This window comes from Chaetodon trifascialis, chromosome 16 (assembly GCF_039877785.1).
Source record: "Chaetodon trifascialis isolate fChaTrf1 chromosome 16, fChaTrf1.hap1, whole genome shotgun sequence".
Taxonomy (NCBI): Eukaryota; Metazoa; Chordata; class Actinopteri; order Chaetodontiformes; family Chaetodontidae; genus Chaetodon; species Chaetodon trifascialis.
Window position 1 is genome coordinate 383,854 of NC_092071.1, and position 25,706 is coordinate 409,559.

General features: G+C 46.6%; 3 protein-coding genes across 4 annotated transcripts; all 3 read left to right on the forward strand.

Annotated features, from left to right (window-relative positions):
* Window positions 1–9,266: 9,266 nt before the first annotated feature.
* On the forward strand, window positions 9,267–12,547 carry LOC139344877 (hepatitis A virus cellular receptor 1-like). Its single transcript, XM_070983300.1, has 7 exons — window positions 9,267–9,350; window positions 10,232–10,433; window positions 10,881–11,047; window positions 11,196–11,291; window positions 11,425–11,510; window positions 11,677–11,782; window positions 11,917–12,547. Exons 1-7 carry the CDS (start codon window positions 9,302–9,304, stop codon window positions 11,991–11,993), a joined length of 783 nt encoding a protein of 260 aa, XP_070839401.1. The 5' UTR covers window positions 9,267–9,301; the 3' UTR covers window positions 11,994–12,547.
* A 1,429-nt stretch (window positions 12,548–13,976) lies between these two features.
* Window positions 13,977–21,409, forward strand: LOC139344534 (T-cell immunoglobulin and mucin domain-containing protein 4-like). 2 transcript variants are annotated; one of them, XM_070982801.1, is made up of 7 exons: window positions 13,977–14,030; window positions 14,489–14,827; window positions 15,220–15,300; window positions 15,468–15,526; window positions 16,636–16,723; window positions 17,343–17,370; window positions 20,396–21,338. In XM_070982801.1, the coding sequence occupies exons 1-7, from the start codon at window positions 13,988–13,990 to the stop codon at window positions 20,535–20,537; spliced, it is 780 nt and encodes a 259-aa protein (XP_070838902.1). In that variant the 5' UTR covers window positions 13,977–13,987; the 3' UTR covers window positions 20,538–21,338. The 2 variants fall into 2 exon arrangements, with proteins under 2 accessions (XP_070838902.1, XP_070838903.1); XM_070982802.1 differs by having other exon boundaries at window positions 13,980–14,030; window positions 16,639–16,723; window positions 20,396–21,409.
* Window positions 21,410–22,757: 1,348 nt separating this feature from the next.
* nhp2 (NHP2 ribonucleoprotein homolog (yeast)) lies at window positions 22,758–24,994 on the forward strand. The gene is made up of 4 exons (XM_070983135.1): window positions 22,758–23,034; window positions 23,642–23,711; window positions 24,063–24,168; window positions 24,276–24,994. The coding sequence occupies exons 1-4, from the start codon at window positions 22,869–22,871 to the stop codon at window positions 24,399–24,401; spliced, it is 468 nt and encodes a 155-aa protein (XP_070839236.1). The 5' UTR covers window positions 22,758–22,868; the 3' UTR covers window positions 24,402–24,994.
* The last annotated feature ends 712 nt before the right edge of the window (window positions 24,995–25,706 follow it).

A 25,706-nucleotide genomic window follows, 5' to 3' on the forward strand; every position in this document is an offset into this window, starting at 1 on the left:
ACAACTTTTGTGACGATGAGTTCTTCATAAAGGCCAGAAAAAACATCACCTGAACAGGAAAACGCTGAACAGCCGATAGAACTGAAATCACCTCGAAGGGAAACAAAAGAACTATCAAAGAGTAAGGGGTAAGGAAAAAAGTGAGGAGGACTCAAATCACCCGACAGCGGGGATCAAACCGCGGAACAAAAGGCGACTGTGGAAAAACTCAGGGATCAATTCGACAATGCAAAGAGCCACTGGAGGCGAGACGAGCGGGACAGGAGCCCGCGAAATGTCCGCGGAGCGAGCTGCACGCGACTGGTCGACCCACAGTTTGGGCCGGCACAGGTGAGCGTGAGGGGCCTTAAGGCGCCGAGCTGATGAACAGATGACCTGCAGGTGTGTCTGATGACGCTCGCTCCAGGGCGATTTGGCCCCGCCTCTGCCCCCTCCTACCTGCTGAGAGAGAGTGAAAAAAAACAAAGTATCAGAGACAGAAAACACATAATGAACCGAGACCACAGCCATCACAACCTCATCTGTAATTACAGTGAAGTAAAAGTACCAAAACAATGTAAAAATACTCCATCACAAGTAAATCTCCTGTGGTCAAAATCCTAAATATACAAAAGCAAACAAGTAACCTCACCTTCATGCAGTAAAAGTACAGCAGTACAGTCAGCTTCATGCAGTAAAAGTACAGCAGTACAGTCAGCTTCCTGCAGTAAAAGTACTGTGTGTGCAGTAAAATGTCTCCTGTGTCTGAAGCAGAGGGTGAAATATTCAGTAAATATATCTAAGATATTTTCTCGTGTCAGGATGGAGGACGGAGGACGGAGGACGGAGGACGGAGGACGGAGGACGGAGGACAGATGGTCGTCAGCAGACAAGTTCTGTGAAAAGTCTTGAGGGACGGATGAGGGACGCGACAGAAAGTGATGTGAATGATGACGAACAGGAAGTGGATCGAGTGGACACAGGAAACACAAGATGAGAACGGCGTCCACAGAGCGCCACGTCCCACAGACCAGAGGACAGAAGACAAACCAGCATCAAACAACAACAAACAACAACGCCACCAGCAGACAAACAGCTGATTTCCAAACAGAGCAGCCAGACACAAACACAGACGGACGCCATCTTGTCTCCGGTCCCTCTGTGGAGTCTCAGGCTTGAAATGACAGCGAACCAATCACGAGCTGCCACATGAAGCCTAGCAACCAGAGCAGCCAATCACAGTGTGCGTTGAAATGAAGGGTCTTGTTCTCTTCTTCCATGTGAAGATTGAGCCAATCACAGCCAGTTTAGTCGATGACTGACACTTTGAAGAGCCAATGAGACTCTGAACACACTGATAAAGTAAAGTAACAGTAAACGAGCTCAATCTGAAGATATACAGCTAAAACATACGTACAGACACCAGACAAAGTGCAGATTTCATGAACAGAAATAGAGATATTTATGTAGATGAATGTATGAAACTGCCTTCTTCTGGAGGACGGAGAAAGACGTGAAAATATTCAGTTTCTGGGGTTTCGTTGTCAGCTGGTGAAGTTAGGTGAGGGGAAGGCTCCACGCTGTGGTCTCACCTACAGGACTGTTTGTTCATCAAGAGCTTCTCCTTCAGTGTGTTCACTGCTCCTCAGCAGCTCTGACTGCTGGAGCTTCAGGTTCACTGTGAAGTGTCATCGTTCACTGTGCTGAGATCAGCTCACACACACACACGCACACACACACACACACACACACACACACACACACACACACACACACACACACAGGATGTGATGGACAGGTGCAGAAATGGAAACGTGGCGCTCTGGAGGTGAAACGCTCGGCGAGCAGGAAGGCGTCAGATGTTCGGTTCAGTGGGTTCGATCTGGATCCGTCAGACCGGTTCACTGCGTCTCTTTGATTCCTCTCCGATGTCTAAACATTCGGTTTTAACTGGTCCTGGATCTGCGGGGCTTTGATGTTAAGTGGTTGATGAGCCGTGCTGTAAAAGGTTACGAGCGCTGTCTGAAATGTGATCTTCTGTTGAGCTTTCAAGAGTTTTGGCAAAAAGCCACAAAGTCTGACTGAATCACTGCATAAACATGTGGACATACAGAGTGTGAGGGACAGGGACAGGACGGACAAACCAAACACACATACAGAAAATAAGAAGACGAAGAATCAAATTTTAGAACATTTAACAAGTAAAACTACAATAAGTCACGATTTTTCATATAAATGCTTCCCTGCTGGTTCTGAAATTCACGTCCCTGCAGCTCTGTGATGTCACTGCAGCTCTGACATCACTCTGCAGCTCTGATGTCACTCTGCAGCTCTGATGTCACTCTGCAGCTCTGTGATGTCACTCTGCAGCTCTGATGTCACTGCAGCTCTGACATCACTCTGCAGCTCTGTGATGTCACTCTGCAGCTCTGATGTCACTCTGCAGCTCTGTGATGTCACCGCAGCTCTGACATCACTCTGCAGCTCTGTGATGTCACTGCAGCTCTGTGATGTCACTCCGCAGCTCTGACATCACTCTGCAGCTCTGTGATGTCACTCTGCAGCTCTGATGTCACTCTGCAGCTCTGTGATGTCACTCTGCAGCTCTGATGTCACTCTGCAGCTCTGTGATGTCACTCTGCAGCTCTGTGATGTCACTCTGCAGCTCTGACATCACTCTGCAGCTCTGTGATGTCACTGCAGCTCTGTGATGTCACTCCGCAGCTCTGACATCACTCTGCAGCTCTGTGATGTCACTGCAGAGTGATGTCACTCCGCAGCTCTGACATCACTCTGCAGCTCTGACATCACTCTGCAGCTCTGATGTCACTCTGCAGCTCTGTGACGTCACTCTGCAGCTCTGTGATGTCACTCTGCAGCTCTGATGTCACAGTGTTGACAGCTGTCATCCTGTCCTGACGTGTTTCGTGGCGCTCTGCTGGTTTCCAACAGCAGCACTGAGAGCAGAGCTGAACAGGCCTCAGAGCCTCAGGTGATGAGCGGAGCAGTGAAAGTTTGTTGAATCTGAGCTGAAACACAAACAAACTGAAAGTCAGAGATTTATTTTAAACTGTTCTCGCATGAAGTCCAGGCGCTGACATCATCCAAGTCATCTTCTCTGGCTGAGTGTTGTACTGGCAGAAAATAGACTCCTACACACTCAAAGGCCTTCACAGCCTACAGCAGGTCTCTGACGCAGTGTGTGTGTGTGTGTGTGTGTGTGTGTGTGTGTGTGTGTGTGTGTGTGTGTGTGTGTGTGTGTGTGTGTGTGAAGAGGAGGTGTCGTTAATATAGTGATGCTTCAGATTTAAACTGTAATGGATTTTGTTTTGGCTCTGTGCAGCGATGCAGTGGAATTAAAAATCTGCTGTGTGAGCATGAGGGTGGCCGGCTGTGTGTGTGTGTGTGTGTGTGTGTGTGTGTGTGTGTGTGTGTGTGTGTGTGTGTGTGCGTGCGTGCGTGTGTGCGTGTGACAGCTTGGCTCTTATTCAGTCCTTCATTAGTTGTCTGCCTGCTGCCTTCATGGACCGCTGTCACAGTGGTTTATTTGAGGCTCATCACACTGGAATCAATAATCGTGATCAGGGTTGATTTCGCCTGCTTCCTGCCGCAGAGAGACGAGGAAACGCAAACATCAATGTGGAAGGTTTCAGAGGCCGGTCGGGAGACATGCTGTTACGAGCCGTGATCACGCTCGCCGTGAGGCAGCGACCTCGAATGGCTGTGGTGATTATGACAGATCAGAGGAGGAGGTCAGGTGAGGTCACGAGCAGGACGGAGGACGGCGAGGAGGGTGGACACTGACACCTGCAGTCAGCGGCTTTATTTCAACTGACCGAGCAGGATTGTGACCATGTCGCAGCGCCCACCACAGGACGATGACACACGGTCCAGCTGTTCAGTCCTGTGGACATGAAGACGAGCTGCAGGTGCAGAAACGTCTTTCTGTCCCTGTGAACTAACAGAGCATTTGTGTTTAGTTTGCTGCATTAATCAGTGTTATTGATCCTCTCAAATCAATGTCCTTTTGACTGAAACAAACAGCTGACAAGGACAGACAAATGTCAACTGAGGCAAGAGGACAAAGTGTCCATGTGGACAGTTCACAGATTTCAGATCAGCATTTTGTTCCTGAGAAGCATAAACTCTTAAAGTGGTCCAGTTAGAGCAAAGGCCTGCTGATCTGAGACCAGCAGATTTCCGTGTGGAGGAGGACACCTGCTGGTTCGATCCATCAGCCATCAATGATTCATCTCAGGATTTCAGCCTCTGGAATGTGGAGAAGTAGAACGTAGCAGAAAATGGGAATACTCTGTTTGTACTTGAGTAAATGTACTCAGTTACTTTGCAGCAGTACGTCAGAGTTTGTGAAAGACGTCAGTCGACTTCTCTTCAACATTTCACATCACACTGAAGCACTGAATCAGCAGCTCGAGTTACGGTGATGAAAGTCTCTACCACGACTCGGACAAACAGACGGAAGAAAAACTCCAGTTCACACGATGTCACATTCAAACGAATGTTTTCAGGTCAGATTGAAAAGAAGTGAGACATAAAGTCACAGCTCGTTCCACGTCTCGCCAACAGGAAGTAACCTCCTCGACGTCTGCGAACATGGTGACATAAGAAACAGGAATATCTGCAGAGACTGAATGTCCTGAGTTTTAAGAAAAACCTTTGTTGTTTCACATCCTCAAGCTGTTTGAGGTGTGAATCGCTCACTGGCGAATGCGTCGTTTCAGGAAGTGATTCGCTCTCCTGAACAAAACATTCGCACTCCCAGCAGGCTCAGCGCCGCCAGAGGAACTCGTTTGCAGTCGCAAGCTCTCGCTGTCCATCGTTTGGTGGGATGAAAGGCTAATACATTAGCAAGCTCGCTAAGCTAACCTCCGTGTCGCTCTTCATCCTCTTCCTCTCCTTCAGCGCTCGCCAGCAAATGAATGAATATAAATAAATTTCTGACCTCACCTGTGGGCCGTTACTGGCTGAGACCAGCCAACACAGGCAGAGGTCTGTGCAGGTAAACACACCTGCACGCTCTTCCAGAGGCTCGTCAGAATGTGTGTGTTTCAGGGTTCCTGAAGGCATCACTGGTCACGGCACACACGGTGGGGGTCTCGGCCCTGGGGCCTCCTGGTGGGTTGACCAGTCCGTGACCGTGTTGAATGAAACTGATCAGATCCATTTTACACAGTAATAATGAATCTGTGTCGCTGCTTCGTTTCCATCCCGTTGCCATAGAAACGTCTCCCATCCACTCATTAAGCGTTCGTGTTGGATCCACATTAGCATCTGGCTAACAGCAGTCAATAGCACAGATGCTAATGAGGACAGACCGATGAACGTGGACGCAGCTCTCAGTGAATGAGCGTCCGTCAGGGTAATTAATGCGACGCCTCGTGATGCTAACGAGGATGAAACGCTCAGCGACTCTCGAGGGGCTTCAAAGCGTCTGGAGGGACGTTCGTCCACGATTCACTCGTATGAAAGACATCCATGAATAATTGATGGTCAGTGAAGCTTTGAACATGACAAACATGCTCTGAGCTGTTCATGCGTTCATGTGCTCATGTGTTCACGTCCTTTTGTTGCTAACAGTCGACTCAGCAGTAACGACCCCACGAGCCTCTTTGACGTATTGATCCTAATGATCAGAGACAGCTGATCGCCTCCTGCTGTGAAACCTGTCGTCTAACCAGACTGCTTTTCTCCCATAGACCTTCAACTAACTTCAACATTCTCATCTCAGTCCTCGTCTGGACTGTTTCGTCCTTCACTGGCTCTATTAGATATGATCAACCTGTCTGCATCTGCAGGAGATGTCCCACAGTCCTTTAAAGGAGCTGGAATCAAACCTCGATCCGGCTCGCCGTAGACCTCCGTCTAACCTCCCATTTCTCCCCAAAATCCTTGAGAAAACAGTCGCTAATCAGTTGTTGTTGACTTTGTACATAGCATTCGTTTATTTGAAGATTTCCTGTCAGGATTTAGAGCGCAGAGACGCCCTGCTTCAAGGTCTGTCTCTGGACTGGTCCTCCTGCTGCGTCTGACACCAGAGACCATCACGTCCTCTTTCAGAGACCGAGCTCCTTCACGTCACTCTCACACACACACACACACACACACACACACACACACACACACACACACACACACACACACACACAGCAGTGTTACCTCACCGTGACCGTCGCCTCTGTCACAGCCTCCACCTGCTGTGCTGGAGCTGCAGGTGGAGGCTGTCCTGCAGAAGGTAATATTGTTGTTGTGTTGTTGTCGTTGTTGTTGTTATTGTTGTTGTGTTGTTGTTGTTGTTGTTGCTATTGTTGTTGTGTCGTTGTCGTTGTTGTTGCTATTGTTGTTGTTGTGTCGTCGTTGTTGCTATTGTTGTTGTGTCGTCGTTGTTGTTGTTGTTGTTATTGTTGTTGTGTTGTTGTTGCTATTGTTGTGTCGTCGTTGTTGTTGTTGCTATTGTTGTTGTCGTTGTTGTTCTTATTGTTGTTGTGTCGTCGTTGTTGTTGTTGTTATTGTTGTTGTGTTGTTGTTGCTATTGTTGTTGTGTCGTCGTCGTTGTTGTTGTTGCTATTGTTGTTGTCGTTGTTGTTGTTATTGTTGTCGTGTTGTTGTGTTGTTGTGTTGTTGTTGTTGTTGTTGTCGTTGTCGTTGTTGTTGTTGTTGTTGAGTGGGTGGTGGTCATGGTGTAACGTACCAGTTTGACACGTCAGGGTGTCTGAAGGTCAAGTCCTCCAGAGTCTTCTTCATCAGTGCTTCAGATTCTAGAAGATCATCACGTTTGCAGCGCGGCGTCCTGTGAGAACCTCGTATCTCCAAAAAGAAAAAACAGGCTGTTTTCAGCTTTGTGACGAAGCTTTTTCAGCTGATCAAGAGGCTTTTAAAGAGTTTACTGAGCTGAAGAAGACATGAAGGAACTCTTCATCCTTCAGTTCAGCACAAACATTCAGCATCAACACATCTGGAGATACGAGCTTTTCTCTGGACAGGAAAGAGCCTGAAGAGTGACTGAAGCTGTCAGACTGATGTAATGCAGTAAAGTTAAGTATTTATCGCTGAGATGAGGTGGAGTTGAAGTATAAAGTTGCATAAAATAGAGACGCTTCAGTAAAGTACCTCAACTTTGTACTTAAGTACAGTACTCGAGTACATGTACTTAGTTGTTGTTAGTGCTTCAGGATTTCAGTGTGTTCAGTTTATTAAGGAGAAATTTCTCTGATGTTTCTGTCAAACTGCTGCTGTGAAGAAAATCTAACGTTTGATCGTCGATGGATTGATCGCCAATAATGATCAGAGCCTCCTCCTCCTCCTCCGGAATATGATGGAGGCAGAAAATGAACGTTGATGTAAACAAATGCTGTTCAACATGTTTTCTCTGTGGATGAAACAGATCAGACGTGGTGCTGGACTGAGCCACGCTAGCCGTTTCCCCCTGCCTCCAGTCTTTATGCTAAGCTAGGCTAACGATGTCCTGACCGCATCGACCAGGCAGACACCAGACGTTCTGCCCGAAGCTGCTGGTTCAGGATCACGATACGTCATCTAATAACTGTACATGAACGTAAACACAGACATGTCTGCAGGCGTCTTCCACCAGAGGAGCTGTAACAGAAGGCATGATGGGAGCTCAAAGCACGTCCATGAGAGGTTCATATGTTGTATGATATATTTATATTTCCAGTGGGAGGAATGAGTCGAGAGGAATGTGGCACAAAATCAGATTAGAGACGAGAGAGGCCAAGAAAAACTGACCTTTGACCCTGAATGTTTTCACTGTCAGCAAATGTTAAATATTAGAAAGGAGAGAGGAAGAGATGGGAAGGACAGACAGACAGAGGGACAGAGGGACACATTGTCAAGATACAGAAAAAAACTGTAAAAATACACTTGATTCACAAAATACTTTTTTTTTTCAAGTTCAGTCACCAGTTCAGCCACCAGTTCAGTTCAGTCACCAGTTCAGCCACCAGTTCAGTTTAGCCACCAGTTCAGCCACCAGTTCAGTTTAGCCACCAGTTCAGTCACCAGTTCAGTTCAGTCACCAATTCAGCCACCAGTTCAGTTCAGTCACCAGTTCAGTCACCAGTTCAGCCACCAGTTCAGCCACCAGTTCAGCCACCAGTTCAGCCACCAGTTCAGTTCAGTCACCAGTTCAGTTCAGTCACCAGTTCAGTCACCAGTTCAGTTCAGTCACCAGTTCAGTCACCAGTTCAGTTCAGTCACCAGTTCAGTCACCAGTTCAGTTCAGTCACCAGTTCAGCCACCAGTTCAGCCACCAGTTCAGTCACCAGTTCAGTCACCAGTTCAGCAGGCCTGTGAGCCTCCATCAGCGTGGACGAACCTGACGCAGACTGCTGTGACATCACTGTAAACCAGGCATGTCCAAACTATTCCACAAACGGCCGTGTGGCTGCAGGTTTTTCCTTCAACCAATCAAGAGGATGCAGTCGACCAATCAGCTGTCTGAAGACTGAGATCAGCTGATGAAAGGAGTCCAGTCTGCTGTGCTGCTGCTTGGTGGAACAGTTTGGACGTGCCTGCTGTAAACTAATTCCACCTTAAATGAGAAGTAAACAACAGGTGGGTTTTAACTTCCTGTCACACCTGATGCTGTTTACAAGGTGCATTATTAGAAGGTGGGTCAGCTCAGTGTGTGTGAATTATTCATGTTTAAACACCCTCTGCTCCATGTGGTCCTCCAGTGGACGTCTGTTAGACCAAACTCCATTCAAAAACCATGCGTTTTATGGGAGGGCCTGTTTTTCTCAGTACAAACTTCAGTCGCTCCGTCACTACGCCTCTTTTCTGATTCACTTTGATCTCCAGGCACAATCGGCTCACATGTCATGAACATCGGTCACGTGATTAGCTCACCTGTGATGGTGGTCCACAGGTGTTGACACAAAGCAGCAGAGATCAAGAGGAAGTCACAGTGAAGTAAAAACTAATAAAACAAGAGACGACGTCCAAAGACAAGAGGCGGGCCTTCAGCTGTGCTTCAACCAATGAAGCTCAACCAAGTGCACAGGTAGCAGAGGTGGTCACGCGCCTGTCTTCCTTCACAAACCAACGGAAAGACGTTGAAAATGAAGCTTAAATAAAATACAGAACAGTAAGATGAGAGAACTTCTCGAGCTTCTGAACTGATTCCAGACAGTTTTCTGACTTCAGGCCTGTTTGGTAACATCAGTCTATAAATACCAGGAACGGAAAAGAGAAGTGACAGCGGTGAGTCGTCTGTCTGCCTCTTCCTCTCCGTCTGTCTGTCCGTCTCTTTGTCCGTCCGTCTGTCTGTAGGACACACATCAACATGCTGCCGCTCCTTCTTCACGCCTTCAGCACCGTCTGTTTGCTCTCAGGTGAGTCTGAACCTGAAGCTTTTCATCGTCTGTTGGACTGAACTGACCGGAGACACAGACGGACCACAGACAGACTGCAGGACGTTGATTGACGTCTGAGAGGTGGACAAAGTGTTTGGACTCGGTCAGTCTGTTAGTCAGTTATCTGACTGACAGGAAGTGATTGATCGTCTGTTGTTCTAATGGTTTCGTTGATCTCTGCTGTGGAATCATGTGATGTCTGACCTTCTCAGATGTTTGATTGGCTGCTTTTCCTCTCAATCATCTCAGTGATCTGATGTGTTTGTCATCATGTGGAGCTTTGGACCAAACAAACATGGTGAAGGTGTCACTTTGGCCTCATCGTGACCACATGTCTCACTGTTTTCACAATGTTTCCAAACCAAACGATTGATCGATGGAGAAACTGATCAGAATTGATCCAGAATGAAGAGAATCATTAGTTTGAGTCCTCACACTGAGCTCCTCCTCAGTCAGCTCTGTAAACTTCCTCCTCTGGTCGAGGCAAAACGGACTTTTTGGAAGGTGCAGCTTGTCTCTTTTGATGGAGCTATGCTAGCAGTTTTTCAGGTGGAGCTACACTGACAGTAACAGCAACATGTGATTGGCTGAGACACCTGACAACACTTTCAGGCGTGACAGGACACTTCCTGTCTGACAGTAGAAGAAGTCCACTGACGCTGGACTTGCTGTGTAGAGAAGAGTTGGAGGTTTTCTCACTCACTCCAGCACAACCAGTTTGACCACAGCAGCTCCTGGTGGACATGAGAGGAAGTGCAGCTTCTTTCAGACGTCAAACCTTGAGGACAGACGTGGACGTAGAGACTGCTGGTATCACAGTTTGAGTTTAACATCTATTGTTGTGTTTGTGTTTGTGTCAGCGCCGGCCTGTGTGTCAGCCGTCACCACGGAGACAGTGGTGGGTGTGGCTGGGAGGAAGGTGACGCTGCCGTGTCGCTCGGAGGCAGCGAATCAGAGAGGAGTGGAGGTGTGCTGGGGGAGGGGCGAGCCGTCACTGTTCACCTGCCACAACGCTGTGATCTACACGGCTGGAGGTCAGACCACGTACAGGAAGTCATACAGGTACGAGGTCCAGGTCAGAGAGCTTCACCTGGAGCCCAACGCAGTGTGAGCTGTCACCAACGACGAATCAGCAGCCTGTACACCTGTCGGCTCCTCGCAAACACGACGTTCATGATGCAGAGTCCGAAACCATTAACCCGTCACAGCTCAGAACGAAGTCCCAGAGACACTGCGGGGACAAACGTCCAATCAGAGAGCTTCTGTTTCATGTTGGCGCAGTCATCTTTATCAGCTGAGGCTCATGGGAAATGTAGTTCTTGGAGTCATTCTTCATCTACAGACATACATCCCCACCTCTTTCTGTTGTGTTTACCTGCACAGGTGGAAATGGAGCAGATAACATGAATGAATGAATGAATGAATGAATGAATGAATGAATGAATGAATGAATGAATGAGTGAATGAATGAATGAACTAAAGGTTGGACTGATCATCTCTCGTCTGCAGGTACTCGTCCTCGTCCTCGTCCTCGTCCTCGTCCTCGTCCTCGTCCTCGTCCTCTCTGTCCATCTTGAAGTCTCGACAATCAGACTCTGGTTTCTATCACTGTAGAGTTCAGCTGTCGGGTCTGTTCAACGACCAAACGTCCACCGTTCACCTCATCATCATCAACCGTACGGTCACATGTTCAGCTTCACTGATCAGTGCGACCACAGCAACTGTGGCTTCAATCAATCAATCAATCAATCAATCAATCAATCAATCAATCAATCAATCAATCAATCAATCAATCAGTTTTTGAAACTGTCTGTCCTCGTGCAGCTCGCTCTGTGGTCTCTGACTCTTCAGCAACAGAAACCTCGGAGCTCTCAGAGAACAGGGATGCTGAGAACCTGAACGCACCACGCACTACAACAGGTGAGGACAGGGCAGACCTGCAGGTGAGGAGACGTGCTGTTGTTCAGTGTCAGTCCCCTGTGTCCCCTGTGTCTGCTGTCCTCTCGTCTCTGGTCTCTTTAGATTATTGTGTCCCCTGTGTCTGCTGTCCAAGGTTTCTTCAGAGGAGGCGTGACAGAGCAGAGAGGAAGTGATGTCACAGGAGAGAACAGCACCGAACCAATGGTGGCACCTGTTCAGGTGACAGACAGTTTGGTGATGACACAGTAACATAATGATGATGACAAGTGTGCTGATGAAGGTTAACGCTCATCAGGAAGAAACAACTCACTGTGTCATTACAGTTGTGGTTACCAAGGCAACAGAGGAGTAAACACAGCCTGTTTGTTTGTTTATTTGTTGACAGTCGTCTGTCCAGCAGCAGGTAAACAGTCTGCAGAGCTTCATCGGAAACACAGTGAGAGTCTCCTTCATCATCTTCATACCTGCACTGCTGCTGACTGCTGCTCACAGTCAGTACACACACACACACACACACACACACACACACACACTCCATGCTCTCTGATTGGCTGACTGACATCGTCAGTGTGTCATGTGACGTGCTCTGGGTCAGTTACAGGTGTAACAGGTGTTTTGTTTGCAGGAGTTTGGAGGACGAATCAGAGATCGGAGACTGACAGGAGGCTGGACCAATCAGAGGAGGAGGACAGCTCCGTGTAGTGTTTCTGTGTCTGCTGTTTGCTGTTTTGAGTTTTCTTCTTGTGGTCCAGCTGGGCCACCGTACTGACCTTCATCACAGGGGATGTTATCTGTCCACCTCTCAGTGCTCAATGTAACTAAGTACATTTACTCAAATACTGCACTTTTTACTCGATTACAGTTCTGTGGCAGCTTCAGTTTCCACCTTTTTTTTGTTGTTTCCTCCAAACATCGAAACTTCTCACGTTTCATTTCAATAACTGATCAAATGATCAACATTTCCATCAAATCAAAGATGAGAGAAGCGTCCAGAAGCTGGAAAGCAGGTTTTCTTCTTCTCTGATCATGTGACGACCCCCCGACTGATGTGCTGACCCCTGGAGGGGCCTGATCTCTGTGGTGACTCCGGTTCCTCTGAGCCTGCTGGTCGCTGCACTTCTCGGTGTGGCCAGCAGAGGGCCTCGCTGACTGAGAGTCACTGTTCTCTGTGATGTGACTTCATGTAGAAGAACAGCTGCAGTCTGTTTCTTCCATCGTATGAGATCAATAATAAACCAAGTCTCACCTCAAACGTCTTGTTTGTGATTCGTAGATTCTGATTCTGTCGCACTCATCACGTTTTTATTGCTGCTGAAAAAACGTCTGCTGACGACGTTCCTGTCACAATTTGATGAGATCTTTGGGATCTGATGGAAATGATTTGTTCCTCGTTAAACTCCTGCTGTGCGGGTTGCTCTCATGGTCGTGTCGTTTTCATGATTTTGATGCTTCCTGGATCCTGAAGAGGAGTTTCTGCTGGACCAGGACTCGTTTACTGGCAGCTGAACTGTGTTCGTTCGTTCTCATCGTGAATTTGACATATTTTCAACATTTAATACACAAATAAGTAAGTTTTGATAAAGAAATAAATAAACAGAAAGAAGAAAATAAAGAAAGTCAAATAGAAATATTTAAGATTTGAATTATTTTTAGCATTTCTGTTGAGCTGTGTCATATCTGGTCAATAATGGTCCATAAAAGTGTTTCTGAAGCGAACAGGTGAAACTGTGACGATCATGATAAACTGACAGGAGGTTGGCGTCTGATATTTTTTGCAGTGTGGAGCTCAGCTGTCAGCCTCTGATGAAGTGAAACTCGCAGTCCGAGCTTCAGACACAGGAAGCAGCCCACAGCAGATGTTGCAAACAGGAAGTCACGCACTGAGCGCGCTCGACAGCCTCCCGCTCCTCGTGTTCGTCTCGTTACCCAACGACGTCAAAGATATTTTTACTCTGCAGACGATGAGAAGCTGTGAGGTCATCGGTGGCTCCGCTGCTTCAGGTGCATGCTGGGACATGTCAGGGTGGTTGCTATGGTTACAGAGTGGTTCTGAAACAGATGACATAAAGTCTGTCGACTCTAAAGCAGCGTCGTGTCCAAACCAGGTGAGACATCGCAGACGCTCTCAGCGCGATGTGGGTTTCTGCTGGTGTACCTGGAAAATCTCCCAGCGGCTGCAGTCTGAGCTCCGTCCTGACGTCTCACACTCGGCCCGTCTCAATCTGTCTTGGACTGGGTCTGTCTCAGATTCAGTCCGTCTCAGACTCAGTCCGTCTCAGACTCGATCTGTCTCGGACTCAGCCCGTCTTCGACTCGGCCTGTCAACGGTGTCTCGTTGCCTGTGAAGAGCGAGAAATGGTTCAGAGGAACTTTTCAAGTCAAACGGTGACTCATCATTTGAGGCCTTTGTCTGATGGCGGCTAAGCTGTTCGATGGTTGGTTCTGCTGAGTCATCGGCTTCCTGAATCAGCCTCTGACAGAAGACCTCAAAGAGTTTGATGAGTCATAATTTGACTTTGTGATAATTAATAATGAGCTTGATTTCTGTGTCTGTGATGCTGCTGACTCGTCTTCCTCCTGGAGGAGATCAACAGAAAGTGTGCTGGAGCGCAGAGGAGTGAGTCATTTTTTACAGTGTGCATGTGGTGTGTTTAAATGAGCGCTTTGTGAGGACACTTTGTCACTTTGACTTCGTCATGAAGGTCGCTGTGCTCCTCGTCCTCCTCGTCCTCCTCACAGGTACTCTGATCATCATCAGCTTTAGTCTGTTTCATTCGTCTGCTCTCATCTGGAAAACTGTGTTTCAGCTGTGTAATAGTACAAATACTGTGTTTATTATCCAGATCTGACACTGATAGTTTTTCATTGTTTTCTGATCCTTCCATGTTTTTCTTTTCTTTAAAACTTTGCCGACTGCTAACTTCATTTCCCCGGTGTGGGATCAATAAAGTTTTCTCTTATCTTAAAACTCCGAGCCGAGTCAAAAACAACAGTTTGTTCATGGATTTTATGTGTTTGAAGTTATTTTCGTGTTTCTTTTCTCACAGATTTTCTTGTTGTTTTTGTATTTTTGTCTTTTCACTCATTTCGCGTCACTTTCAGCCCAGAGCTTGTTTTTAATCACTGCTGGTTTGTCAAAGCGAGTGAAGGTCGACAGAGATGCATGAAGTGGTTGAATTTACGCTCTGTCTCCACAGTCAGTGAATGCAGCAGCAGCTTAGTGGTTCAGACGGGTCAAAACGCCACTCTGCCGTGCACATACAACATCCAGCAGCACCGGCGGCTGTCAGTCTGCTGGGGTCGAGGACAGATCCCAGCATCAGGCTGCGGCAACCTGGTGCTCTACACAGACGGACAGAAGGTGACACACACGGAGTCCCGCAGGTATCAGTTACTGGGACAACTGGGCAAAGGTGACGTTTCCTTGACGATCCTGAACGTCTCGGCCTCGGACGCCGGACTGTACGGATGCCGGGTGGAGATACGAGGAATTTTCAACGATGACAAATATCAGGTTGATTTGATCGTTGAGACAGGTGAGAAAGTTTCTGCACACCTGAACGACAGCGCACAGGTAACAAGGGAGGTGGCCAATTTCCACAAGGTACATTCAATCAAGTACTGTACTCAGGTACAATTCTGAGGTACTTTTACTTTAAAAGTATTATTCTGTCACGGAAAACTCACCACAGTTATTTACCAGCTACAGTTTCTGGTTTCAGTTTGCAGATTCAAACAAAATAGAACCAAACTTCAACAAAAAATTATGAAAGTGTGACGTATTGTTATGATAGCAAAGTTTAAACACCGCCCACTGTCTCACCTGCACACACCTGACCAATCATCAGTCAATCAATCGATCAATCTGACAAACACTTGATGGGAAGCTCTGTGAGTTAAACTGTGAACGAACACGACGATGTTTCAGCTGCACAGACGACGACGACAATGACGACACCCTCAAACAGGGAGGCGTCCACAGAGCAGCCAGCAGCCAATCACACAGCAGGTACACACACACACACACACACACACACACACACACACACACACACACACACACACACACACACACACACCATTAACTCTCACTGATGCGTTTGACAGCCTCTTCCTCCATCATCACACCGTGTCAGCTGTTCTAAAAACATCTGCTTTCACTTCCTGGTCCTGCAGGTCAGCTGACCTCCACAGAGCCCCTCCTGACTTCGTCCTCCAGCAGCGTGAAGCTCAAGGTGAGAGAAACAGTTTCCTGTGCGAAAGAGAGAAACATGACTTAAAAATATTCATGTGGTTTGAAGTTTGAGAAAAAATGCAGATTCATTTCTCCAAAAATTAGCAGCCGCTCTCAGACTGAACGGCATTGTGTGAACCTGCATGGTGCCGGTTAAAGATGGAGGAAGGTCCTCTCGTCGGGGTTGAGTCCCAGTCGAGGTCTTGGTCGAGGCCTCGGTCCAGTAAATGAGCTCGTCAGATACTCCACTGATCAGCGACTGGATGACTGTCATTTCATCAGTTTGTTCTGTAACAGCAGAACATCCTGACAAACACTAGTTCATCTTCCTCAACTTCATTTTCCTCAGCAAAAACGGACCCATGACACAGAGACGGCTAATGTTAACTAGCATTAGCAATCATTCAGCAGTAACGACTCATCATCAGCATCAGCCAACAGGAACGTCTGCTGGGACTCCAGCTTAACTGTCTAGTTAAGCTAGCGTGCTAGCCAAACTTAATTTAGCAGCGTGGTTGTAATGACGCAGGAAGCTTCGCCGTTCACAGCTGAGGCGAGGCCAAAGGGACCGACAGCCTGAATCAACGTTTGTAGAAGCAAAGGTTCCATCAACGGCGGCGGCGGCCAGTCAGCTCTTCTGTGGTCTCGATCGGCATAAAACTCTTCTTGTCTTCTCTCGTCCGAGGACTCTTCAAGTGGACGTTTAGACCAGAAGTCAAACACGATTCCTCAGAAACAGAATCATTCCAAACCTGAAGAACACAGAACGATCATCATCTGCAACCTCCTGGAAGAACAAGGGTCCACCGCGTGAGAGGAAAACAAAGCCAACGAGAACGACGACACCGAATCTGCCGAAGAGGGCAGCTGAACCTGCTAACGGCTAACAGCTAACATTAGCAGGAGAAAGTCCCGCTATCAGCATTTCTGGGAGGGACAGTTTGGAGCTGGCAAGAGGTTTGTCGGTGATCCGGCTGATTCCTGCAGATAAAGTGCGTTTGCTGGTTTTCTTACAGTCAGCAGACTGTAGCCGCAGTTTGACTCTCACATGCAGTTGATAGACAGAAGTTACAGGAAGTGTTTTGTGTGTTTTTATGTGTTTAACATCAGCAGGAGGACAGCAGTGTGCCGCTGGTTCTGGTGTTCGTTCTGTTTGGGTTGGTAGTCCTGGTCACAGCCGGCGGACTCGTCATCCTCGGTGAGTGAAAAACAAACGCTCAGAGTTCCCAAAGAAGAAATCCTTCACTCACAGAAAGTTTACCGTCATTCAGACTGACCGTCACCCTCAGAGGAACCAGTCGGCCATGATGAAATCATGGGATGAGCGTTACCACAGACGGTCAACTGTCCACAGTCGTGAAGTTATAATTAGCTTTTTTAATCAATAACTTTGTTTTTTGTCTTCTGGCTGAAACAGATTTCAGACACAGAAACAATAGTTACCTTTAAACCTGCTGTGTGTGTGTATGTGTGTGTGTGTGTGTGTGTGTGTGTGTTCATGTACTACTCACATCACATGTGGGGACAAAATGCAGCTTCACACAATGTAAATCATTACATTTTATGATGAAAACTGAGATTAAGATTAGGTTTAGGGGTCAGCAAGTAGTGGTTATGGTTAGTCTCCAGGAAATGAATATAAGTCTATGAATGTCCCCACAAGTGAACATGGACACCTAACTGTGTGTGTGTGTGTGTGTGTGTGTGTGTGTGTGTGTGTGTGTGTGTGTGTGTGTGTGTGGACTCAGACAGGAAGTGAATCTGAGGCTCGTCTGTGCTTCTTTTCTTTTCATCGTGATGTTTTTGTGTCTCTGCAGTCAGAAGATGGAAGCAGCTCAACAAACTGTAAGTTCGAGACTCAAACACGTTTGAACTTGTTCTTTTCTCGCTCGGTTCTTCATAAATTCACATCTGTCGGCAGCAGGTTTCACAATCAATCAGAAATCATTTTTTTTACGCTCTACAAACAAACCACAGCTCCTCTCTGTGGACGAATCAAGACTCAGCAGAGCCTTTATGAGATGGCGTCCTGCCGAGCGGTCAACGCCCTCTGCATCATCGCTGCCACCTCAAGGTCTTCATGGTGTTCACACGGTCCCAGTGAAGCTGCGCTGTTTTCAAACTGAAACTCGGTGATGAGAGAAAAGAACCACAACCACAAACCACACGACAGATTCCTGTCCGACAGAAGCGGAGAAGAAGAGTCGGAGCACAAAACTGAAGTTTCCAAGAGCCGCCCTGAAGCATCATCCGACGAGTAAAACGAACTCAAAGGCGCCGAATTCAACCCGAGGCGTCACTTTAGGGTCACATGACACTAGTTTTTATGGTTGCACCACCTGATGTCATGCAGCCTGTAAAATGGACAAATCTAAAGACAAACTGATGGTCCACATGTGGGTAAACATGGGTAAACATGCGTAAACGTGCGTAAACGTGCGTAAACGTGGGTAAACATGGGTAAACGCGCGTAAACGTGGGTAAACGTGCGTAAACGTGAGTAAACGTGCGTGAACGTGAGTGAACGTGGGTAAACGTGGATAAACGTGCGTAAACGTGAGTAAACGTGCGTGAACGTGAGTGAACGTGGGTAAACGTGGATAAACGTGCGTAAACGTGAGTAAACGTGCGTGAACGTGAGTGAATGTGGGTAAACGTGGATAAACGTGCGTAAACGTGGGTAAACGTGGGTAAACGTGGGTAAATGCGCGTAAACGTGGGTAAACGTGCGTAAACGTGAGTAAACGTGCGTGAACGTGAGTGAACGTGGGTAAACGTGGATAAACGTGCGTAAACGTGTGTAAACGTGAGTAAACGTGGGTAAACGTGGGTAAACGTGAGTAAACGTGGGTAAACGTGGATAAACGTGCGTAAACGTGTGTAAACGTGAGTAAACGTGGGTAAACGTGGGTAAACGTGCGTAAACGTTTGTAAACGTGAGTAAACGTGGGTAAACGTGGGTAAACGTGGATAAACGTGCGTAAACGTGAGTAAACGTGGGTAAACGTGCGTAAACGTGAGTAAACGTGCATAAACGTGGGTAAATGTGGGTAAACGTGGGTAAACGTGCATGAACGTGGATAAACGTGCGTAAATGTGGATAAACGTGCGTAAACGTGGATAAACGTGCGTAAACGTGGGTAAACGTGCATGAACGTGGATAAACGTGGATAAACGTGCGTAAATGTGGATAAACGTGCGTAAACGTGGATAAACGTGCGTAAACGTGCGTAAACATGGATAAACGTGCGTAAATGTGCGTAAACGTGGATAAACATGTGTAAACGTGGATAAACGTGTGTAAACATGGATAAACGTGCGTAAACGTGGATAAACGTGCGTAAACTTGCGTAAACGTGGATAAACGTGCGTAAACGTGGATAAACGTGGGTAAACTTGCGTAAACGTGAGTAAACGTGCGTAAACGTGGATAAACGTGCGTAAACTTGCGTAAACGTGAGTAAACGTGGGTAAACGTGCGTAAACGTGCGTAAACGTGCGTGAACGTGGGTAAACGTGGATAAACGTGCGTAAACGTGCGTAAACGTGAGTAAACGTGGGTAAACGTGCGTAAACGTGCATGAACGTGCGGAAACGTGCATGAACGTGGATAAACGTGCGTAAACGTGGATAAACGTGCGTAAATGTGGATAAATGTGCGTAAACGTGGATAAACGTGCGTAAACGTGGATAAACGTGGATAAACGTGGATAAACGTGCGTAAATGTGCGTAAACGTGGATAAACGTGCGTAAACGTGCGTAAACGTGCGTAAACGTGGGTAAACGTGGGTAAACGTGCGTAAACGTGGGTAAACGTGCGTAAACGTGGATAAACGTGGGTAAACGTGGATAAACGTGGGTAAACGTGGATAAACGTGGGCAAACGTGCGTAAACGTGGGTAAATGTGCGTTAACGTGCGTAAACGTGGGTAAACGTGGGTAAACGTGGATAAACGTGCGTAAACGTGTGTAAACGTGGATAAACGTGCGTAAACGTGCGTAAACGTGGATAAACATGCGTAAACGTGGGTAAACGTGGGTAAACGTGAGTAAACGTGAGTAAACGTGAGTAAACGTGGGTAAACGTGGGTAAACGTGGATAAACGTGCGTAAACGTGGATAAACGTGCGTAAACGTGCGTAAACGTGAATGAAATGTTTAATCCTTCATCTAATCATAACAACCGTTCACATTCTTTTCATTTACGTGACTCGAAGCTGCAGCAGCTCAGCGTTTTCCCTCTGATGGCGGTGTCTGACCTCCCATGCTGGGCAGGGTGTCGCAGGAAAATGGGTGCCATGTTCATATGGTGTACAAGACAGACGGTGACACACTAACTGACATAACGTTTTTTCTTCCTTCAATCGGTGAAAACGTTCTTGAGGTTTAGCAGAACAGCAGTTTCCTCCTTCGTGCTAAGCTAGGCTGAACGTGTCCTGGACCTGTCCTGGACCTGTCCTGGACCTGTCCTGGACCTGTCCTGGACCTGTCCCGTGCAGAGACGAAACCGATATGAGGGCTCATGACATCTAAAATCAGCAGCTTCCATCCAGTTGATGTTTGGGCACAAAGTTCGAGACGTGGATGAAACTGAGCGTTCCTGAAGAGCTGGAGCTCTCGAGTCTTCAGCAGGTTTCAGTTCAGCAGAAAGTGAAACTTTGAACGAGTCGTGAAACCTGTGAGGTTTCCTCTCTGATCGATGTGACATTCAAAGACGACGCCTCAGAAAGGATGAGACATCAAACAACTGTCCCAGTTAGACTGAACCGCAGAGTTCAAACAGTGTTTGAGACAATGTCCTGATGTTTCAGTTCTTTCAGGTTTAAATGAAACGATCAATAAAACGTATTGATTGTCTCTGTGTTCCAGGCCTCAGCAGCAGATCATTAGCTCGGCCCGGTTCAGTTCAACTGCGTCCACCCTGCAGCTCCACAGTCGAGGTTCGGTGGTGGAAAACATCTACCAGATAGACGGTGGCGGTGATGGAGGCGAGTACGAGTTCTGTCCCTGAGCCTGAGGCCAGAGACCAAAACCAGGACCAGCTCATCTGGACGTGGGAGGCAGCGTGGAGGACATGAGGCTGTCCTGGTTGAATCACAACAACAACCAATGAGACAATGAGTCTTCAAGAAGCATCCAATCACAGGCTTCAGACGTCACATGTGACAGACGGTCGAGACGCAAAGATTCACAACTCGCTAACGTCGACGTTTGTTTGGTTACAGAGTCGGTCGACATCATAACGTTGAGTCTGTTCACTCCAATACAGTCGTACAGACAGGATCACTTTAACTGCATGTCCCATGATGCATTTAGGCAAGAAATATCTCATCATTGAGCTTAAAACCTGTCAGACATTCTGAAACATTCAACCATCATAACACCAAGACAAATGTTCCTTCACATGAACTGAACGAACCGTCAGGAGACAAGCGACGAAACCAAACATCTACGAACACCACAGGAAGCTCCGATCAATATGCACAAATCAGAAATCAATCAACAGGTGGAGACCTGACAGCAGGGTGGAGTGTCAGAATAATATATATACTGTAAGCAGGAGGACCAGCGTTCTCCACACCCACCCCACCTTCAGCAAGAGTCCTGGGTGACACCCAGACCTGGTCTAGAGACCAGAGACGCTGTGTGGAGAGAACCAAAGACCGTCAACAAAACCCATGACCGCCTGTTTCCTGTTTCATCTCCTCCGACAGAACGGAACCACACTTATATTAATCTTTATACTTTCACTTTTATTTTGAAGAGCTCTTCCTGTTTGCTTTCCAACATATAAATATTATTTTATAACATGAATTTTCCTCTTTCACCTATTTTTCTTGCTTGTTGTTATAGACTGAATGTTTTTAAATATGTTTTTAAGTGAAAACTGCCTCTCTTGTTTCTTAGAGATGATTTTATTTACTGCCTTTGACTTAGAATGTTTCTTTATTGATCCCAATTTGGGAAATTATTTTGTTGCAGTAGCAGTTTAACATACAGCAAACACAGGATGTATAGACAATTACTTAGAAAAAGTAATAAAAAATATAAACAGGAATAAAAATAAAAATGTAACTAAGTAAAACTAAATATATATAACTAAATAATATATATTATAATTATAATATATTTATAGAATATTATAATAATATAATTAAAAATACAAATACACTGAACAAAAATATAAACGCAACACTTTTGTTTTTGCTCCCATTTTTCATGAGCTGAACTCAAAGCCCTAAAACATTTTCTATATACACATCAAGACCATTTCTCTCAAATATTGTTCACAATTCTGTCTAAATCTGTGTTCTCCTTCTCCTTTGTGGAGATAATCCATCCCAGCTCACAGGTGTGGCGTATCAAGGTGCTGATTAGACAGCATGATTATTGCACAGGTGTTCCTCAGGCTGTTATTGGGGCAGCAGCACGGGTTTACACTCTTTTACAGTTTTCTACATGTAAAGATCTTAATTTATTTTGGGCAGGATCACATTCCTTGATCGATTATTCTGTTAGCTCGATGCTAACACATACTGGGAATAACCATTAACGTGCTAACAGAAATTAGTTTAATCTATTTTAGCTGACACGTTAACATAAAACAACATGCTCATACTCACAGACATGTTTCCTCCACTCCACAGAAACGAGCTAACAGATGCTAACTCAAACTCTGACCAGCCACAGCAGCCTTCAAGGGTCAAAGGTGAAACTCATAATTCATAGTGGGTTTACAGACAGCCAGCAGGGGGCAGCACATGAACACAGTGAGCAGCTGAATAAAGCTATTTAATTCAAAAACAAACTATTCTTCATTCTGTCTGTATAATGGATGATGTCTGTCTCTGTGGAGGAATCTGTCCCTCCTGTCTTCCTGTTCAGTGTGACATGAAGTAGCTGCTGTTTGTCGCCATCTAGTGGCCGAATCTTCAAACACACTATAACACAGTATAATGAGAGTGGAAGCAGATTGAAGGACATTTTCTGTGTTTAATTATTCTAATTTCTTATTCAATTTTTAGATTATTATAGCTGTGTAAACTCCCTGTGCGGTGTGACAGTGGAAAGTCTGACAGGTGTAAAAGGTTAAAGGGAAGTAAGAAGGAAAAACCGGTGGTTGAAAGCAGTGAAGACCTGTGCGCAGGCTGGGCTTTTATTTTGAAAGGTCAGGCTGTTGTTACCCTCCGGCCCGCTGGGGGCTTCCGTGTCCCCCCTTCAGGAAGCGGAGGAGAAGAGACTCAGACACGTGTGTTTCCCTACAGAGTGCGTGTTGTGACCGACGAACAGAAATCAATCAGAAAATAACTGAACGACTATCGATTATCTGTTTAGTGGAGAAATGACGAAGACGAAGAAGGAGAAGCTTCCTGCGGAGGGAGAGGAGGCCGCCGCCGCCGACGGCAACGAGAAGTCTTACCAGGAGCTGATAGCGAACATCAACCCGATCGCTCAGCCGCTGGCCTCCAAGAAACTCAGCAAGAAACTCTACAAATGCGTCAAAAAGGGTAAAAAAGAAAGAAAGAATAAAGCGCAGGAGGCTGCTGACACCGCGGACCTCTGCCCGTGTCACCTGGTCTCTAGTTTCCATGAAGACAAACTCCACTCAAAATCTACCGCTTTCAAAGACCTTGTGTGTCAGCAGACTCGCGCGGAGTGGGTCGACAAGTGAGATGCAGAAGGAATCGATGGATTCTTCTGATTAATTCGGCACAGAACAATAAAATGTTGAGGCGGTTTTCTTCGTGGAAACAGCTTTTTAAAAACGAGCTTAGATGTTTGCTGTTAAGCCTTAATTCAGTTCACTGAAACCAAACTGTGTTTAAAAACTGAAGGTTTGAACGCCTTGTTGCCTGTCAGCAGTCATTGCACAGGCTATAGGTGGTTAAATGAGATCTAGTCCAGATCGCAGGATTAATTCAATTCATTCGGCAGATGTCCAGTCATTGAAATGTCTGCTGTTAAGAAGTGGTCGGCTGTTAGTTCATGTCGTTGGTTGTTGAGGCTGCTGCAGGGATGCTCAGAACGAAATATGAGTCTAAAAATGATGACAGATGAAAATGATGTTGACTGAGGTGTGAAACAGCGTCTTCTCGGTCTTTTCTGTCGTTCCAGCTGCCAAAGTGAAGAACATCCGCCGTGGAGTGAAAGAAGTCCAGAAGTTCATCAACAAAGGAGAGAAAGGGTGAGTCCGCCATGTTTGTAGAGAAACATACAGAACTACGCTCAGACGCGTCACGTCCTCACTTCTGCACCATGAAGAGCTGAATGCGTAGATTTGGGACGATCATGTCGCCTGTGGTCACAAACTGGCCACCAACACTTCAGCTAGCTGCTAACAAGCTAGCAGCAGCTAGAGTTAGCGGTTACTTTAGCAACGAGGTCGTCAGAGAGCAGAACGCTTCTGGAGCTCAAACAGCGGCGTCACTGAATGATGTTTCCAGGAGAATCAGCTGATGCTGAAGTAAACAAAACTTTAACGGCACCGTTAAACGTCGCTAACGGCGATTTTGTCTGTGCTGGTTTGTGTCTGCAGGATCGTGGTGTTGGCCGGAGACACGCTGCCCATCGACGTCTACTGTCACCTGCCGGTCATGTGTGAGGACAGAAACCTGCCGTACGCCTACATCCCCTCTAAAGTGGTGAGTGTGCCGCCGCGGCGCTGAGCTCTCAAAGGACGCTGTGGTTTTTAGTCCCCGGACGTTTTTGCAGATGAAGCGACTGACAGGAAGTGTCCGTGCGTTTGCAGGATCTGGGTTCGTCCGCGGGCTCCAAGAGGCCGACCTGCGTGATCCTGATCAAACCTCATCCGGACTATAAGGACGCCTACGACGAGTGTGTGGAGGAGGTGTCCGGTTTGCCCAAACCACTCTGAGACCTGAGCCAATCAGAGAGCGGCTCTGAGGTCCCTGCCTCCATCAGCGGAGCCGCCGGCGTTGTCGTTTCTTTCGGTCGCTCTTCGTCTCCTTTCGCAGTTCTGTTTCTGCCCCTGATCGATCATCAACACACCGGCTAGCAGTTTCCCTCTGCCTCCAGTCTTTGTGCTAAGCTACGCTAAACCTGTCCTGGACCATGTGACTCTGGAGGAGACGGACAGCAGGACGGTTTGAATAAACGTCAGAGTGTTTTTGTCCAAACAAAGTGTGTAAATAAAGTTTGTTCACGGGTTTCGCTTCCTGCTGAACCGACGATCTGATCAGATGACCTGCAGGTAGAAACCCACCTGTGCTGCTGCACACCTGATGTCACGTCAAACAATTCAGATCAACCATCGATCGGTGTGATCAATCAGATTGATCTGTAGATTCTCACTTCAAATATTTCTCAGTTTCAAGTCGCCGACGTTCAGTTTGATAAAAAGTTTGTTTTCTTTGACGTTTTATTGTGTTTTTTTTCTTTTCCTCTAAATATTTGTTAGATTTTCCACATTCAAACTTTGAGTTTTTTTAATTAAAAGAATCTGAAGTGAATCTGATGTCTGAAGTCTTTTTCTCTCTTTAACGTCTGAAAACTTTCTTGTTTTTAATGTGAAATCAGGATTTTAAGTTCGAGAGAATAACTGAGCAAATATGAAGAAGAAAGTTTAAAACTTGAGACTAAAAACCAACTGAAATGACAGAACTTTATTTTACAGATTTGAGGACATGAGCAGGAAAAAACAACTGTTTGTGATGACATGAGGCTCCTTTCCTTGAGCCTCAGCTCAGTTTGCTGCTGTTTGGTCTTTCAGCCACACGGTGGCGGCGTTGCATCAGCACAGAGGTCTTCTTCACTCTCACAGTTCATCATCAGCTCTGTGTTCACTGGTTTGACTGATGTCAGAGGAAACCTGACAGTAGCATAGAAGGAGTGTCATGTTTATTTTCGATTTGCTGTTGCAGATCATTATTAACAAAGATCATTTCGATCCTTATTTAAGATTTCTTACCTCCATCAGCAGGTTTTGCTCTGGTTTATCTGTTTGTCTGCAGGATCAGAGAAAAGCTGCCGGTCTGGTTTTCAGGACTGGAGGACGAAGCCTTGAACTGTCAAATCTGAATCACAGAGAAGACACCAATGACTTTTCACTGTCGCTCAGGCTGTGAGACAAAAGCAGAATCATGTCATATAAAATCACTTCCATCGCCTCCTTTAAGGTGTGCAGGGCCTCTTGGTTCTGGTTTCAGAGTTCTATGAAGGG